The sequence below is a fragment of the Penaeus vannamei genome, chromosome 1, assembly GCF_042767895.1.
Source record: "Penaeus vannamei isolate JL-2024 chromosome 1, ASM4276789v1, whole genome shotgun sequence".
NCBI lineage: Eukaryota > Metazoa > Arthropoda > Malacostraca > Decapoda > Penaeidae > Penaeus > Penaeus vannamei.
Window position 1 is genome coordinate 37,182,177 of NC_091549.1, and position 17,500 is coordinate 37,199,676.

The window sequence follows — 17,500 nt, forward strand, 5'->3', positions numbered from 1 at the left end:
CACTTAGTTAGAGGGCCATTTCCTTGTAAAACATGTGGCAAAGAATTTCCAAGATTAGCAAGTTTATCTCTTCATCGTAGAATACATGAACAGCCAGTATATCCACTGGCTGAAAATAGAGGTAATAGTCTTCCATCCACAGATCAAGTAGCAACAAATGTGGACCCAGCTGCAGCTTATACACATGTACTCAAAGACACAGAACAATATGCTAAGAAGGAAGAAATAGTGAACAGACCATGTACCTTTGAAAATATTCCACATGTGACAGAGTCAATTGAGTTATCTACTTCACAAAGTAAGCAGGTATATTTTAATGAAGTACAAGAGAATCAACTTGTAAGTAGTGAAACTAGTCATAATGTTTGCCCAGAACAACAGGAAAATGTAATTCTAGAGTCTTCACCACTCAATTCCTCATTTAGTAATAGTGAAACAATAGTGCGGACTGAAAATGAATCTCAGGGTGTGATAAGCATTGCAGACCCTGATCAAGTACAAAAGGCTCTGGAAAGTGGGACTGTATGGGAAACACACCAAGAAAATGGGGAGGAGCTTCTGATTGTGATACCACCATCCTTGACAGGAAGAGAAATAACATTAGTCTCTGATGTGAATCGCATGCATAACAGAGAACCAACATTCACACAGACAGCACCTCCAGGTTTCCACCTATCACAGCACCAGGCTGAAGTTGTACAGGATTACCCACCAGTTATTCATGAAGAAATCCATGAGAAAGTGCAGCAGAGTCATCCACATATTGTACAAGAGGAGCACAACTCTGAAGTACAGACTTATCCTATAGTGCTTGAAGAAGAAGTGCATGAAACCAATTCAGGTCTCTTGGTGTGGGATGATGGCCTAGATCCGGTTACTGAAGTAACATATGTAATAGAGGAAGGGGCTCAGGATCCAATCATGATACATCAAGATCAAGCCCACTTTGTACATGAAAGTAAAGTGGTTACAGAAGTTACAAGGAAGAGAAAGAAAACAAAGGAGTTCTGGCTTATGGATGGAGAAGAAAAGCAAGAAAAAGTGAAGGAACAGGATTCTGAATCAGTGAGATCTGTTTTAGTTAAGACAAAGATTAAAAAGAAAAAACAAATTGATAAGAAAGTAAGAGTGCGCAAAGATTATGACTGTCAGCAGTGTGGGAAGTCCTGCAAAACCTCCTCCAACTATAATACTCATATGAGAAAACACACTGGGGAAAGGCCATATTTTTGTGGTATATGTGGTCTAGGCTTCAAACAGATACCTCACCTCAGGGGCCATATCAGAACTCATACTGGTGAAAAACCATATACTTGTACCAACTGCAATGCAAGTTTTGCTCAGACTTCAAGGTTGAATATCCATAAAAAGAAATGCAATAAGGAAACACCAGTTGCTGCAAAGAAACCAAAACTAGAACCTGCATGTAAGGTGAGAAATTTCTATTGTAAAATCTGTGATAAGACTTTTATTGATGAATGCTTTAAGAGAGACCATATGAAAACACATATGGAATCTAGCCAGTACACCTGTGAAATATGTGGTATGACTTATAAAAGCAAAAGTAGCTTGCAGAAACACAAGCTGGTACATTTTAAGGACAAATGGAGCTGTCAGTTATGTGGAGAAAGTTTCAGTAGTAAGGCAACCTTGCATTTCCATAAGATAGCAGTACACAAAACTGATGAAGCTAGTAATGATGCTTCGGGAATGGTTATAAATGTGAAGATCGGAGAAGAAAAAGACTTTGTTGTTATCAATCCTTCTATTAAAAATGTATCCAGTGATTGTGGGATTGATGGCCAGATTAAAACAGAAAAGATAGAAATTACAGAAGCAGACAATTATTGTGTCAAGAGAGAGATAATACAGATTACAGATGCAGAGGATGGTACTGTGAAAAGTGAGGTAATGTCTGCAGGTGATGAGGAGAGTTGTACACAGATATCAGATGCTGACAGAAGTACCAATGAGGACCAGGGGACTGATTTTGCTAAACCATTAGGTAATGCAGATATAAAAGCTGAAATTCAAGACTTACTTACTGTGGATGCACATCACTCAGGAGATGCAGGGAAGAAGGAAGGTGGTGCAGGAAAGTTAAAAGCCATTTATGATGAACGAGGAAGGAAGGTATTTGTTTGCAAAGTGTGTGACAAAGCCTTTTTACAGTCATCAAATCTCCTTAGTCACATGAGAATGCATACAGGTGAAAGGCCCTATAAGTGTAATTTATGTCCATTAGCATTTAGACAAATAACTCATCTCAAAGATCACATGAACACACACACTGGTGTAAGAGCTTTTAAGTGTGGAGTTTGTCAAATGACTTTTTCTCAGAGGTCAGCTGCCAGGCGCCATATAAAGACAGTTCATGATCGCAATGCAGATGTTGTCAAGATTGGAAATGTTTATTCACTGCGAAATGCCCCAACTGATCCTGATAATCAAGCTCAGGAAACAAATGATCTGGATCAAATTAGTAAGATGAAAAAGGGGAAAACATCTGGAAAGGTCTATGAAACATGTGAGAAATGTGACAGGAGGTATTCAACCTCATATATGAAAATCCACCTAAGGTGTCACTCAGGTGAAAGGCCTTTTAGTTGTGATGTTTGTAAACAGTCATTCAAACAGAAGTCACACCTTTTGTCTCATATGCTGCGCCATACAGGAGAAAAACCCTATGTATGCAATATATGCCATGCCTCTTACACTCAGTCATTTAGGCTGAAAGAACATATGAAGAAATGTATGGAAGAAAAGATCAGCAATGAAAAAGGGGATGATGAACAGGGTAATAAAGTGAATAGAAAGAAAGAAAAAGGAAAGGTTACAATTGATATTAAAAATGAATTTGTATGCAGATGTGGTGCTACTTTTAAGAGACAGGTTCTCTTGACAAGTCACAGGCAGAAATGTACTTGGAACATTGAAAGTGATCACAGCACAGATGTTAGTGATGAGGAAATTCCTTACAATGATGACACTGATGAGGAAATAGAACCAAAAAGTAGGCAGGATGGTAACAAAGGCTTTACCAAGAGAGAGAAAGAGGACAAGGGACTTCCAACAAAAGTGGACAAAAAATTGAAGCAGTTCACATGTAGCAAATGTGGAAGGTTATTTGAGGATTTCCTTCTGTACAAAGATCATTTAAAAGAGCATAGCAGTAGTCTAACAGAGGTTTGTGAAGAATGTGGAATAGTTTTCAGAAGGGCTTCAGCTTTAGCATTTCATCAGAAGATGAATCACAACAAGTCAAATGATGAGTGGTCATATGGTTACAGTGAAGAGAGAGAAGTTCATGTTAAAAGAGAAGTTATTAGTAGTGATGAAGAAGAGTTTGAGCAAGTTCAACATATTGAAAAGGTGAATATAAAGACAGAAGATACAAGAGCGTCAAAAATAGAATGCAGAGGAGACGACCACCACCAAGAAAAATCTGAATTGAATTTAGGAAAAGGAAGGACAGGATCTGGTGCCAAGGAAGAGAAAATTGTTCCAAGTGGTAATACATATGCAAGAGAAAATAACTGTTTAAGTACAAATCCTACTGTAGAACAGAAGGAAAAGAGAATGATCAGAAGAACTAGAAAACCTCTAAAAGAACATATTTGCACACTATGTAGTGAAATTTTTAAAAGTCAGATAGACCTGAATAAGCACACAAAGATTTGTAAATTGATGGAAAGTTCTGTGAAAGTCAAAAGAAAAAAGGACTTGTCTGAAGATACTTCTTGCAATAAAATTGTTACTGAAGTCGAGTGTGAAAATGATACAAAGACAACAGAAATGCAGTATCCTTGTAAACTGTGTGGTCAGACTTTCACTAGGTCATCAAAGCTGAAACATCATTTGAATATGTGGTGCAAAGGTATGAAAAAGGAATCTAAAACTTGATGAAAGCTACATTTCAAGTATATCTGATAGTACATTTTAGGTGGCAGGTTGATTTACTTTTTTTTTTTTTTTTTTTTTTTTTTTTAGATATTGCTGAAAGATGTAATAGTAATTGTTATTTTCCTCGGAAGTAAAGAACATGTTCAATATTCTAGTCATGTCACTACACAGTGGTTGTTTCTGTACTGAATACATATTTTTGCTAAAGCTGATATGCAGTTTTATATTGATTTATTATAAAACAAGATAGCATTAACATTTTATGATAGATTTTGTATATTATAAAACTAATTTCCATATATAAGATTTTTGAAAAATATCTTCCAAGCGATATGGTAAAAGTTGTATGTTATGATCATTTTTTAATGTGTGATATGGCTTATTTTATACATTTATGGAAGTTAATTAAACAAAAAAAAGGAATTTTATCATTTCATTTATTCCTAGTTTATGAAGTAATCAAAAATTTTTGTATGCTTGCATATGTTTGTGAATAATGTTTATGTATGTGTATAACTCAGTTTGGTTTATTTTATGAGGTCATCATTAAATATTAATAATTATTTATGTTGCCTAAGCAAGTCACATTATATAGAAGGTTATGTATGGAACAAGAGTATTAAGATATTCTCTGATATTTCATGTATTAGGAATACCTACCAAAATCAAGGGCTGTTGGTCCTGTAAAACTATGTGTTATACAGGAATAACAGCTAACTTCATTTACAAGTTTGCTGCCTGCAGTGGCGTTTACTGGCTGGATGTGGTAACATTTACATAATTCATACAAACTTACGTTATCATGATCTTCGTTAAGAAGAGTAAACATGGAATATCAAGGAAACAATAAAGTCCTTTTCTGGAATATTCCAGTCAAAAGTCAATCAGGTAATAAGCAAATAATTTTTACATTTTTCTTAGATTTAATATCTTCAGAGGATGCAGTGGAATGGTTACTTTCATACTTATGTTTTGTTTTGTAGTGAGTAAATACTGATACCATGATTTTATATAAATTGACCATGAAATTAGATTGTAAAGCATTCCTATTTTCCATTTGCATAAAAAAATTTCAACGGACAAATAAAGGATGGACTGAGAGTGTATTACACTCAGGGCTGTCGTGAAAGCAGCGTAGAAGGGGGGTGTAATGTTTTAAATTTGCCATAAAAAGGGTGTGGTTATTGTTATGGCAATTAAAAGTTAGTCAAATCTTAAAATAATACAGGTAATTTACAGCTGTTGTTTATTACTTGTTTGTAACTTGCTTTTGCTCTTAATTGGGGATTGTTTGAATTTACAGGAATTTTCCTACTAATGATTGTACATTAGATAATGTTTCTTTTTTCCCAGCATAGCATTATTTGTTTTGTGAAAGAAACACATTCTAACATCCATCTGATTATTTTAAAAGATTTTGATATGATTGCCATTTTATCTGAATTATTCACGACACCTGTTTAGGACCTGATTACATTAATTCATTTTTGTTGTTATTCATAACAGCATTGAAATGCTGCAGTACACCACTTTGTTAGAAGCATTTCTACTGGTGTAAATTATATAGGAAGGCAAGTTTCATCTTCATACATAACACTGAAGTTGAAACATCCTTTATAGCACAGATACATCTGATATCTGTTCATAAAAAGCAATTATAAGTATAACTTCAGGAAATAGTAACGATGGTGGATGTATTTTAACATCTATTGTCGTTGATTCAGTACGTAGATGCAACAGTATTTGTTCCCATTAAAGAAAAAAAAACTTTTAATAAGTCTACTTTACAAACTGGTAAGATAGATATTTTGAAATTTAGCAATTAGTAACTGTGCTGGGGCATTTCTCAGTCTTATTTGCTATTGACCATAGCTGCTCTTGTTGATAATTGTAAGTAATAAAGCTTTTTTTTGCTAAAGAGTTATATAATGTCCATCTATTTTTCATATAAATACATAATAATGTTAGCAGTAATTTGATTTTTAATTTTACATTTGATTATTAATTTTGATGCACATTATCAAATAGGAAATTTCTTTCTGGTTTTGGTGCTCTCACTTTTTCCTCAGGTTGCTTCTCACCACAGTTATCAAATGTATTTCATAAGTGAACATTTGTAAGAACGCTTGTTCAAACCATTGATAGCAGAAGCCTGTCATAAGTAGTACTTTTCTATTAATCTTGTTTACTTAAACATGGCTTCATAAATGCTTATTCCATTGAGTCAATTACTAGACCTTTACTTCATTCGTTATATTGAGGAATGAGTAAAACCAGTAATGTTATGGCAATGGATTGGTATCCGCCATAGGCTGGTGTCAGTGCCCACAGGTATGGCTGGTGTGCTGGAGATTGACGGGGCGGCTTACCCGTCGGCTAAGGCCTGGGTAGGCATAGTTGCTGCTTGCTATGTCTTGCTCAGCTGGAGGATCATGAGTGATGAACTCAGCCCGGGTGCGGGAGCTTAAGTGGGTCTGAGCTGTGTCAGCTACCCGGGAACAAGGGGAGCCTGCGGTCCAATGGGAGAGCCGTGAGGTGTCCGTGGTCAACCAATCAGGTCTCGGTATGCGTCGTCGACAAGCTGCTGATGGTGAAGGCGAGAGGACAGGCTGTGGACCTGGACCCAACCTGGGGGAAGTATGCTGCGCTGCAAGTTGCGGGGGTCAGCGATAACCGTGATACTCCAGAAGGCTGGGTATTTGTGTCACTCTGGAAAGTCACCAGTATGGCAATGGATTGGTATCCGCCAAAGGCTGGTGTCAATCATCTCTTTAAGGAGCTTTTGTGTGTGGGTGTGAGTACACTCAGGTATGGCTGGTGTGCTGGAGATCGCCGGGGAGAGCCGGGGCGGCTCACCCGTCAGCTAAGGCCTGGGTAGGCCTAGTTGCTGCTTGCTGTGTCTTGCTCGGCTGGAGGATCGTGAGTGTTGAACTCGGCCCGGGTGCGGGAGCTTAAGTGGGTGTGAGCTGTGCCAGCTACCCGGGAACGAGGGGAGCCTGCGGTCCAATGGGAGAGCTGTGAGGTGTCCGTGGTCAACCAATCAGGTCTCGGTATGCTTCGTCGAGAAGCTGCTGATGGTGCAGGCGAGAGGACAGGCTGTGGACCTGGACCCAACTTGGGGGAAGTATGCTGCGCTGCAGGTTGCAGGGGTCAGCTACAATGTCAGATAAACTTAACTTCTGTGGGTACACAGATTAATAAAACAAACCTGCAATTGACTGTGCATCTACCCATTAAAGGTGGATGAAATGTAACAATAAGACTATATTTCTAATTTGTATTATCAATTAACTTTTTGAATATTGCATTGAAAAAATTGCTATTTCCTTCTACAGCATTACACTGCCTCTATTCCTTTGTTAGGTAAGGTTGTTCTTAGATATATAATATGGAGTTATACCTTGGTAGTATATTTTTGCAGTAGGTTTTGTTGAAACAGGAAATCATAAATTAAATTAACTTTGCGAGCCTTAAATAATTTTGTAGATTAACCAGATTCTCCTTTTTCCGTATGATAGAGGATAACACGAATAACACTTCACAGTTTGAAACAGTTCTTTATTTTTGGAAGAAGCTTGAAGAGGTCATTTACATGAGTTAAGAAGCACCTTATAAGTGTTAAAGGAACTACCTGCTTCCTTATTAGTGCAGCCAGGCCTCTTACCTGCTCTACCTCATCTGGCAAATACAAATGTCTAATTAGGACTAGTAATTACTTAATAAATAGAAGTGTAAATGTACCACAACAATCTGGTATTCATACACTTCTTGATAGTGAACCTGGTCTAGCTTTACAAATCTTGACTTTACTGTGTATTGTGCAGCTTGGATATTTATTACCCATCAAGTGGAAGTTACAATATGGAAGTATGATTTACAATATTTAAAATTGATAAAAGTTTTTTTTTATTACTATCATTCAAACATATGGACATTATGTACATAACATTAGAACATTGACTGACACAGTCATGTGTTTTCAGTTACTTGAGACTGCCAATACAAAGGATAAACTATATTAAGAGTCACTAAATACAAAATTTACAGTCAAATTTCACTGGGGTAAGTAATCTTAGATTTACGCACACTATAAATGCAGATTTACATTAAATACAAATAATACATATATTTGTAAATGTGTTAATTAAACTAATATTCAAGTGTTTTTGGAGCTTCAATCATTTGCATATTGATTCACAAGTGCATAATATAAGCAAGACTTAACAGTCATTAATGCATATCCTAGATAAGAAATATATTTCAAACATTAATGAAATAGGAAATCAGCTCATATATTAAAATCTGCCTAGAGTAATTATTAAAGTATATTTATATTCTAGGTTAGGTAACCTATGCAACACACATGGAAAGCAAAAAATAAAAATTAAATAAAAAACAATGGGACAACATTTTCTGATTTGATTGCAGAACACATGGATTGTGTAAAATGAGTACATGATACATGGTGCTGAATAAAACAACATTGCTGAGAAAACATTTTCCTAATATGCTTCACATGCTCTGATCATTTTTTTAAAATGATCCCAGTTTAATGTCTTTCATGCTTCTAATAAGTAAAATGAGGTTTTATGGAAAAACCTTGACTCATTTCATAACTGGTTTCCCACTTAACGAGGCTACGCAATGCAAAATGTTTATTTATTTTCTGATGAAAACTTGCATAAATGTATATCACAACTGCTAGACCTCATGTCATGACACACTTCTTTTTAGTCTAGAAATCCTCCAGAAAGTCCATCATTACCCACTAGTATAAATTATGATAACAATCCCTGATTTCTCCCATAAAGATGCATATTCTACTTTGTCAAATACATGATTTCTACTATAATCATATTTTAGAGGTCATCATGGAGCATGTTCTTAAAAACTATACATCAGTCTTTATGTAGAATTGCCTATCAGTGAGCCCTACACTTTTATATCTGCATTACTATAAAAGTTCCCTAACTTCACTTTGTATATAAAACAACCTATTTTGTTACCTAATTTACCCCTATTAAGCCTCTCTGTTACCAGTAAAGTCATTAAGAGCTATGTGAGATTGTTCAGAATATTCACACTAGATGAACTGCTGCAAATGTTCACTTATTTTCTTGATTTACACAAGATTTGGTCTGCTTACACTTGTCATCATTACTTTTGTTACAAAGTTGCAGATTGCTGTTGCTGGCTGTTCAGGTTCAAGTTCTGCCAAGATGTGGCACTGATTTTCTGTTCTGCTGGCTCCCTTCTTGGCTACAAAGCCAAACACTCGGCTGAAAGAAGATAGGTAAATATAGTGAAATAAGAAAATTGTGGTGGAAATAAAGAAGTTTATTTTTATTGATATTATTATTATTATTATTACTATTATTTCATTTCTCCTTCATCTTTTGATGAATATAGAAAAGTCTCTTACTGTGAGCCAACTGGAACTCCTTCTTCATTCTTCTGCGCCCATCGTCGATCATCAGGATCAAGACCACAGTGGGAAATGGTGTTCACTGGGTAGTGACGGCGGAAGAATAGTTTTCTCTCATTGTCTGTCAGTGTGATGCCTTGTGCAGAAACCTTGAAATGCACAACAGTTGGAGTTATCTTGGCTGCAAGCATGAGACTGACTGCACGCTTTACTGCTTGTGGGCCAGTCAGGCTTTCCGTGTCTGCAGTATGGAGATACATAACATTGCATGCTGCTCCTTGTTGCAGGAGTTGTGAAGTGGAGCTGGAGCTTCCACTTGTGCTGACACTGCTATCCACAGAGTCAGGAGCACCTGCTGGGTCACGCTCAGGTAGCACCAAGCGACACGGCAGAGCCAGAGCCGTAATCGAATGTTGATACACCAATGCAGAGAGAGAACCTATTTGGTAAAACAGAATTTGCTGTGAGATTAGAGTGTCTAAGTTATAATAAGATAGTTAATTAAAAATATGTACTAATAATAATTAAAAAAAACTAAATCACTGCCAAAGTAAGCATTAGAACAATGAATACTAACCAAAAACTGGTTCATTGGCGCAGCCTTTGAGTCGGACTCCTCTTGAAGTTGGCTCAATAAGGAAGTGTCTTACTAATTCACTAGCTGGGTCACTAGATTTACTTGTGACATTTGGAGGTGGAGTAGAAACTTTTAAGGCCAAACCAAAAGCTCCAGGGAATGAGTTGGAATCTCGAACAACAAACGTTCCTGGAGCTTTGTCCTTGAGCATACTGATTGCTAGGTGGGGGAAAATCATGGTGTTTTAAAACTTGATATCTGTATAATATTGAATGTTTAGATATAGAATATCACAATAATTTTTTTTTTTTTATAAAGTATTACCAAATTATCAAATAGTAATAAGGTCAATAATACAATATGAATAAGTAAAAAAAAAAAAAGACAATCATAAATAAAAATAAAAATATTACCTTCATCTCTTGTTATAGTAGGTTTATACCAGAATTTCGAGATGTCTTTAACAAACTTGGGGTGCGATGAAATGACCTCTGATGACTCGTTCAATGAGGTGAGTGATGAGCGACGAGACTGACTGTGGTAGAGGGAGGGAGCTGGACTGGAATGCCCATTTAACTCCTGCCGCAGCGTTTGAGATGTGGCAGGTGATGGGCTTCTCACTCCCATTTCTTTGCTGTTTTATCATCAAGAGGAAAAGAAAATAATACATAAACATACGTGAACAGTAGGACTAAAAAAACAAAGAAAAATAATAGTATGGTAAAAGGTACATAGCCTTTCCAAATTTACATTATGAAGACATCTAGGTCAATTCCTCTTCAGCTTGATAAATTACTAGCCACATGTCACTACTATAATAAGTGTCTAATAGCATGATACTTATTAAAAGCAAGCAGGAAAAGCTAGTATACTTAACTCAGATAATAATTCTTAACTGTAATAAATCAAAAGTTAACACTGAAACAGGACACGAACATCTTCACTGTCAAAGAACCCACATAAATTATGGACAATTAATCTCATACCAGTACCTCCTAATCATAAATACAGTATTAATCAATTTTTCAGTGTGGTTACTAATGGTAGCATGCAACCTTTATATAAATATTTGTAAATCATTTGCATGACAAACTATAAATCTAAGAATGTGCGACTATAATGTATATTCTCTTTACACGTACATTTGTTTTATCTATATGCAAATGTGTAAGCCAGTGTATATGTACATTAGCATACAATACACAGTTTCACTTCGGTAATTCATTCATTCATTCATAATACTGTACAGACATACAAACAGATACATACACATCTGAAGATGTGTGTGTTTCCGTGTGAGGGTGTGTGATTGTGTTTGTTTCCGTGTGCGAGCGTGTGATTGTGTGTGTGTTCCTGTGTGCGGGTGTGTGATTGTGTGTGTTTCAATGTGCGGGTGTGTGATTGTGTGTTTCCGTGTGCGGTTTGTGATTGTGTGTGTGTTTCCGTGTGCGGGTGTGTGATTGTGTGTGTGTTTCCGTGTGTGGTGGTGTGATTGTGTGTGTTTCCGTGCGCGTGTGTGTGATTGTGTGTGTTTCCATGTGTTTCCGTGTGTGTGTGTGTGTGTGTGTGTGTGTGTGTGTGTGTGTGTGTGTGTGTGTGTGTGTGTGTGTGTGTGTGTGTGTGTTTCCGTGTGTGTGTGTGTGTTTCCGTGTGCATGTGTGTGTTTCCGTGTGTGTGTGTGCTTCTGTGTGCGGGTGTGTGCTTCTGTGTGCGGGTGTGTGTTTCCATGTCTGTGTGTGTGTTTCCATGTGTGTGTTTGTGTGTGTGTGTGTGTGTGTTTCCATGTGTGTGTTTGTGTGTGTGTGTGTTTCCGTGTGTGTGTGTGTGTGTTTCCGTGTGTGTGTGTCTGTGTGTGTGTGTGTTTCCGTGTGTGTGTGTGTGTGTGTGTGTGTGTGTGTGTGTTTCCGTGTGTGTGTGTGTGTGTGTGTTTCCGTGTGTGTGTGTGTGTGTGTTTCCGTGTGCGGGTGTGTGATTGTGTGTGTTTCCATGTGTTTCCGTGTGTGTGTGTGTGTGTGTGTTTCCGTGTGTGTGTGTGTGTGTTTCCGTGTGCATGTGTGTGTTTCCGTGTGTGTGTGTGTGTGTGCTTCTGTGTGCGGGTGTGTGCTTCTGTGCGGGTGTGTGTTTCCATGTGTGTGTTTCCGTGTGTGTGTTTCCGTGTGTGTGTGTGTCTGGGTTTCCGTGTGTGTGTGTGTGTGTTTCCGTGTGTGTGTGTCTGTGTTTCCGTGTGTGTGTTTGTGTGTGTGTGTGTGTGTGTGTTTCCGTGTGTGTGTGTGTGTGTTCCCGTGTGTGTGTGTGTTTCCGTGTGTGTGTGTGTGTGTGTGTTTCCGTGTGTGTGTGTGTGTGTGTGTTTCCGTGTGTGTGTGTGTGTGTGTGTGTGTGTGTGTGTGTGTGTGTGTTTCCATGTGTGCGTGCGTGTGTTTCCGTGTGTGTGTGTGTGTGTGTGTTTCCGTGTGTGTGTGTGTGTGTGTGTGTGTGTGTGTGTGTCTGCGTGTGTGTGTGTGTGTTTCCGTGTGTGTGTGTGTGTGTGTGTGTGTGTGTGTGTGTGTGTGTGTGTGTGTGTGTGTGTGTGTGTGTGTGTGTGTGTGTGTGTGTGTGTGTGTGTGTCTCTGGTGTGTGTGTGGTGGGGTAGAGGGGGGGGAGGGTGTGCATGCATGTTTTTCATAAGAATATGATTACATTCTCCAGTGACCTGATCTGTATCTTTTCTGAGTGCATGTGTCTCATTACCAGTGAATGGATCTGTACAAGCATCATCTTACCTGATTGTAATACATTAATACAATACAACGCAAGGTTTTACCCTGAGGTACTGAATTCATAAAGACCTATCCAAAAAGCTAACCTGGGAAGCGATGCAGACTTTTTGACGATCGGTCGGGACGAAAGAGAGGACAGGCCAAGATGTGCTCTTCTGCTTGGCATCCATTAATTCAACATAAATTGCACATTTACCAACATTGATTTACAAACAGAGGATAATGTCCAGGTCACCGTTCACAGTTTTTGTCCATTTTTTTTTTTTTTTCCAAGAAAGTAACACTCCCATGGATCAGTGTCATTGTGGGTTATCATGAGTTAGTCATGAAGATAATTATTTGAATTTTGTAAATCATTATATACGGTGCGCAAGTTCATTGTTGTTGCAGGGTAGGCAGCATGCACATTTTGCAAAGTCCCATTGTTAGCAGCGGCACAGATTGTCAGTCGCACCAATTGGGTCAGCAAGGTAGTTAGGAGAATCAGTGTAGAGAAAGAGAGAGAGGGGGAATAATACAATTCAAGATTAGAAATTATTCTGTTTTTAAGGTCATTATCTAAGGAATTCAACACTTTCACATTCACAGAAGTAAAGAATTCATGATAAAATTCAAGCCACTTAACCTGATACACTTTGGCATAAAGCTTTTTAAGCACAGTGCTGAATTTGTAATGGTCTGTGGCCAAATTTTATCATACGACTGAACATCTGTAGTTGCAAAAGGGTTATATAAAAATCAAACAAACAAACCATTAATGGTTGTGCAGTTGTGAAATGTGACAAGACATTAATTTGGAGCATCAAATGTACAAACAATGAACTAATTAATTTATAAGATAATACCAACAAAAATTGACAACTGAATTGTATACTGTAACACATCTAAGCTAAAATCACTACATACTTCAGAATTCTGTTTATATTGTGCAACTTTCTCTAATTAGTACACAGATGCTCAGGCTTTTATAAATTATTTGACTCAAAAATTATATACACTTACATTGAATGCCAATATTCAATGGTTGTCAATATTTGTGTATGTTTTGTGAATTATATATAATCATAATTTATCTAGAATATGAATGATAAATGTAGAATAGTTCTCTAAAAATACAAAAAATGAAAAGCAAATTTTTGGTGCCTTAGTACCAGCAAAATCAATTTAAAAAAATAAAAATTAAAAATCAATAAAAATCATACTTTTACAGATTCAGCTGCTAGTTCAGGCAAATGTTTTGTTAATATAATGCTAGCAAGCAACATCTAAATATTCAAGCACATCTCTATTTTGTTTCATTCATAATGGGTTAAATAAACAAACATAATAGAAAAAATATTATACAAATCACAGCCACACATGCAGCACTTGGGCCAGAAAAAGGTGGGAGGAATCTGGTATTAAAAAGATGTTAACATAAAAAAAGGGGAAACAAAAAACAAACAAAAAAAACAAAACAAGCGAGACTCACCGTTGCATGGTTGGGCTTTTGGGAGGCAAACCCTGGTTCAAATATGGTGTTGTAGGGGTAGCAGGTGGGAATCCTGGCGTGATGGGACGATTTCCACCGTAACTGCTCTCTGTGTCGCTCTGCCAGGCACTGTCATCTCGGCTCTGGAGTTGGAAAAGCTGTGCATTAGTACCCTGATCATGTAGATTTTGAGGAGACACCTAAAGCATAACAGAGGATTGTTAATAGTTAAACTGAACTGAAATCCAACCAAATTTCATTATGAGAGTAACAAAAGCAAAATAAGGATAGGCCTCTACAATTTACTATATTTTGGTAATACATATTGAAATGAAATGTTAGAAAACTCAAAAATGCAAAAAAAAAATGCATAAAAAACTAATAACAAAAATAAAAACATGCTAATAAATGTACATGCATCTAAATACAAACCTTGATGCCTATATTCATGTAATTCTCTTGTTTCATGCTTTTAAAAGGCCTTACTTTTTCTCTAAACTGTGCAGCTTGAAAACTTTGTGCTCTTGGCAAAGAGGTAGTAGCAGAAATATAGTAACACTAAAACAAGTAATTCCACACACATTAAGCACTACTTATTAAACAAAAACTTTCCCAAATACATTATACTTCAATATAATACTCTTGGAAACCTTAGCATATTTTTCTATAAAGGACCTCAAGATATATGTTGTAATAAAGTTCCTTAATGCTTATTAGGCATATGTGTAGCTACATACATAGCATAATGATTACCTAATTTTACTAGATTACAACATTAACAGGTTTTAATGGAATGTTTTTTATCATCTGACAAACTCTGCCAACAATATTATGGAATAAAGCTTCTTTGGTAACAAGGAAAATTACTATCTTACTATAAGTTTCAAATAAAAATATGCACATTAATACTGAAGTATCCTAAACTGACACTAATGGCATTGCCCCTATACATATATGCTCACAGGAGTAACTACCATTTGGTAGCTAACCTGAGATGTTTGAGCCGTTAGAACTTCTCGTGACTCAGCAGTAGTGGTGACAGCAGAGGTGGTGATGACAGTGGTGGTGCTGCTTATAGGGTTGGGCGGTGAGGTAGAGGTGGGAGGGTGAGTGGGAGAGCCCAAACTGGCTAGTGTAGCACTCAGGGCATCTAGAGAGTCGAGTCCCTCCTGCAAACACCACGCAACTCATGGTTCCAAAGTCAGCATGCAATACTTGGGTGCCCACAGGAAGGCTAAAACTTTACAGGATAATTTTTATGGACTTATAGCAAGTTTACTTCGGAAAGCATTTTATAATGAAACAAAAACTATTACTAATCACAAAAGCCAAAGCACCAAAAATAAATCATTTTACATGTAAAATGTAAAACATTTTATTTCCAGCACTTGTTTTCTCTCAGTTTCTAACCTTCCTGCACTGGCTAATGAACAGTCAACTGTATGTTCATTTGTCAGTTGCTATCATTATTCAAGAACTATTAATAAAAAATCCTTCAAACAACAACATGTTACTGTTTGAGGTATTGTCAGTATGTCAACTGGATAAGTGGAAATTAGATTTTCAGAGAAGTATCAAAACTCTTAAAAATATAAATAATTTCCTCTACTCAAACATCAATCAAAATATTTCTCTTTGAACTAGTGAGGATCTTAGAGAAATTATTAGTCTTTGAGATAGAGAAAACTTTCAGTTTTGTCTTCACCTGTTAGCACACATATTTGATTAAACTTTCAAATCTACCAAAAAATGTCAAAATGTAAGTACTTCCTCAATCACTCATGTTAATCCAAAAAATGCCAACACAATTACTTTCAGTACTTTTATTAACATAGACAGTATACCTTTTATAGTAAATAGTATACCTTTTTTTAGTAAATTAAATATTTCACCTAGTTGATTACAAGGAAACATCTTATAGACGTATTCTAGTTAATTCAAAATGACTGAAAAGTTTTATGTAAGATAATCCTAATATATCACCATACAGTGATTTCTCAAATAAATTCATATACCATGCAATACATCTATCTAAAACTAACTTTAATAGTGTTTTCTTGTATAAAACTACTGCCACTGAAGCAAAATCAAAGGAGATTATAATCTTAAACTTATTACTTTCATCACATGTTGATGTTCAACTTTGTAATTCATATAAAACTAGCTCCTACTGCAGGTACTTTTTAAACACAACTCATCATATCTTCCATTAGAAAAGTCTGAATTACTTTCCTTAAATTATTTAATTATTATTTTGTTACTATCTTTATTCCTTTTTAAAAACTTTTGTAAACAAATTTAAACTTAGAATTACATTTTTTTTTTTTACATAAATATCTATATTAACTAAAAGTAAGATTTGATATCTACAGAGCATACTTTTGGCAATAAAATTTTAATAGGTAACTTCTATATACACTGCCAAGTGATGAAAGCCAGGTGCAATAATACATTTCCTAGTATGTGATCTATCTGCTGTCTATTAGTCAAGTATATATCAATTACACAGCACAGCAAAAACATGCAATTTCTAAAAACCCTTTTCTCATTTCATGCTAATCAAGGCAAAAAGTCAAATAAAAAGAAAGGAAAAACTACACTTGCAAACTCCATGCTGTGATATAAAACAAAAAACTGCTTGATAAATGATGACCAACATACCTGATTTGATGATGAAGCAACAGTGGTCAAAAGACCACCATCAACAGGGGTAGTGGATGAATACGATGAATACTGGATATGGCCATGAGGTGAAGTTTGAAGTTGATTTAGAGCTGATGATGCATCCTGGAAGCAATTATTGAGACAAAGTTTAGAGAGAACTCCAAATTTTGTGACTTTTGTGTTTCATGTTATGAAATAGTTTGGAATAACAGTTTCAGTGTGAAACAGAATTTATTGCAAGATCTAGACATTCACATGTGGAGCATGTGACTTTCAAAATATGAGAGAGTTTCAGGTATTGTTCTTTAATAAGACTCTTTAATATGCTCTTAAATCATACATCCTTATACAAGTCAACTAACCCCAGGTTCGCCTGGTTTGGCATTTTCGTGTGCTCTTTTGACAGCAACAAAAGGTCGTTCTCTATCATGTGAAGAGTCGGAGTGCTTTCTAGGAAGGCTTCGCTGGCTACTCTGCTGCTGATTATATCTGAAAAGCAAAATTTTGTTGAAGCAATCACTTACACAAATAGTATTATAAGCAAAGAGTTTCTACGACTGACTTTGTGCATAATAAACTAAATTTTCTTCAAGAATTTCTTAACCCCCTCCCTCCCTCCCATGAAGAAACAAATTACTATGGATATGTTGATAGAAGGTTATCAAAGTAACCTTACCTGACTGTGCGTTCCCGTGAGGCTGACC

The 17,500-nt window shown here is 36.4% G+C and overlaps 2 protein-coding genes across 23 annotated transcripts in view; one reads left to right on the forward strand and one right to left on the reverse strand.

The window, feature by feature from the left end:
• LOC113822304 (zinc finger protein 91) overlaps positions 1-5,821 on the forward strand; it is a 7,323-nt gene extending 1,502 nt beyond the window's left edge. The window contains exon 2 of the mRNA XM_027374840.2: positions 1-5,821. This exon is cut by the window's left edge and continues 1,006 nt beyond it. Within this exon, the coding sequence (XP_027230641.2) occupies positions 1-3,903 (3,903 nt within the window). The 3' untranslated portion in view covers positions 3,904-5,821.
• A 1,626-nt stretch (positions 5,822-7,447) lies between these two features.
• Positions 7,448-17,500, reverse strand: part of by (focal adhesion protein tensin) — a 690,412-nt gene continuing 680,359 nt past the window's right edge. For 13 of the 22 annotated variants that reach the window (XM_070122623.1, XM_070122618.1, XM_070122610.1 and 10 more), the window contains 10 exons: positions 17,473-17,500; positions 17,159-17,285; positions 16,794-16,919; positions 15,122-15,301; positions 14,133-14,275; positions 12,748-12,816; positions 10,319-10,539; positions 9,906-10,124; positions 9,326-9,767; positions 7,448-9,182 (listed from right to left, as the gene is read on the reverse strand). The exon at positions 17,473-17,500 is cut by the window's right edge. In XM_070122623.1, the coding sequence (XP_069978724.1) occupies positions 9,026-9,182; positions 9,326-9,767; positions 9,906-10,124; positions 10,319-10,539; positions 12,748-12,816; positions 14,133-14,275; positions 15,122-15,301; positions 16,794-16,919; positions 17,159-17,285; positions 17,473-17,500 (1,712 nt within the window). In that variant the 3' untranslated portion in view covers positions 7,448-9,025. The remainder of the gene's footprint in view (positions 9,183-9,325; positions 9,768-9,905; positions 10,125-10,318; positions 10,540-12,747; positions 12,817-14,132; positions 14,276-15,121; positions 15,302-16,793; positions 16,920-17,158; positions 17,286-17,472) is intronic. The other 9 variants (XM_070122580.1, XM_070122571.1, XM_070122605.1 and 6 more) reach the window with 6 other exon arrangements.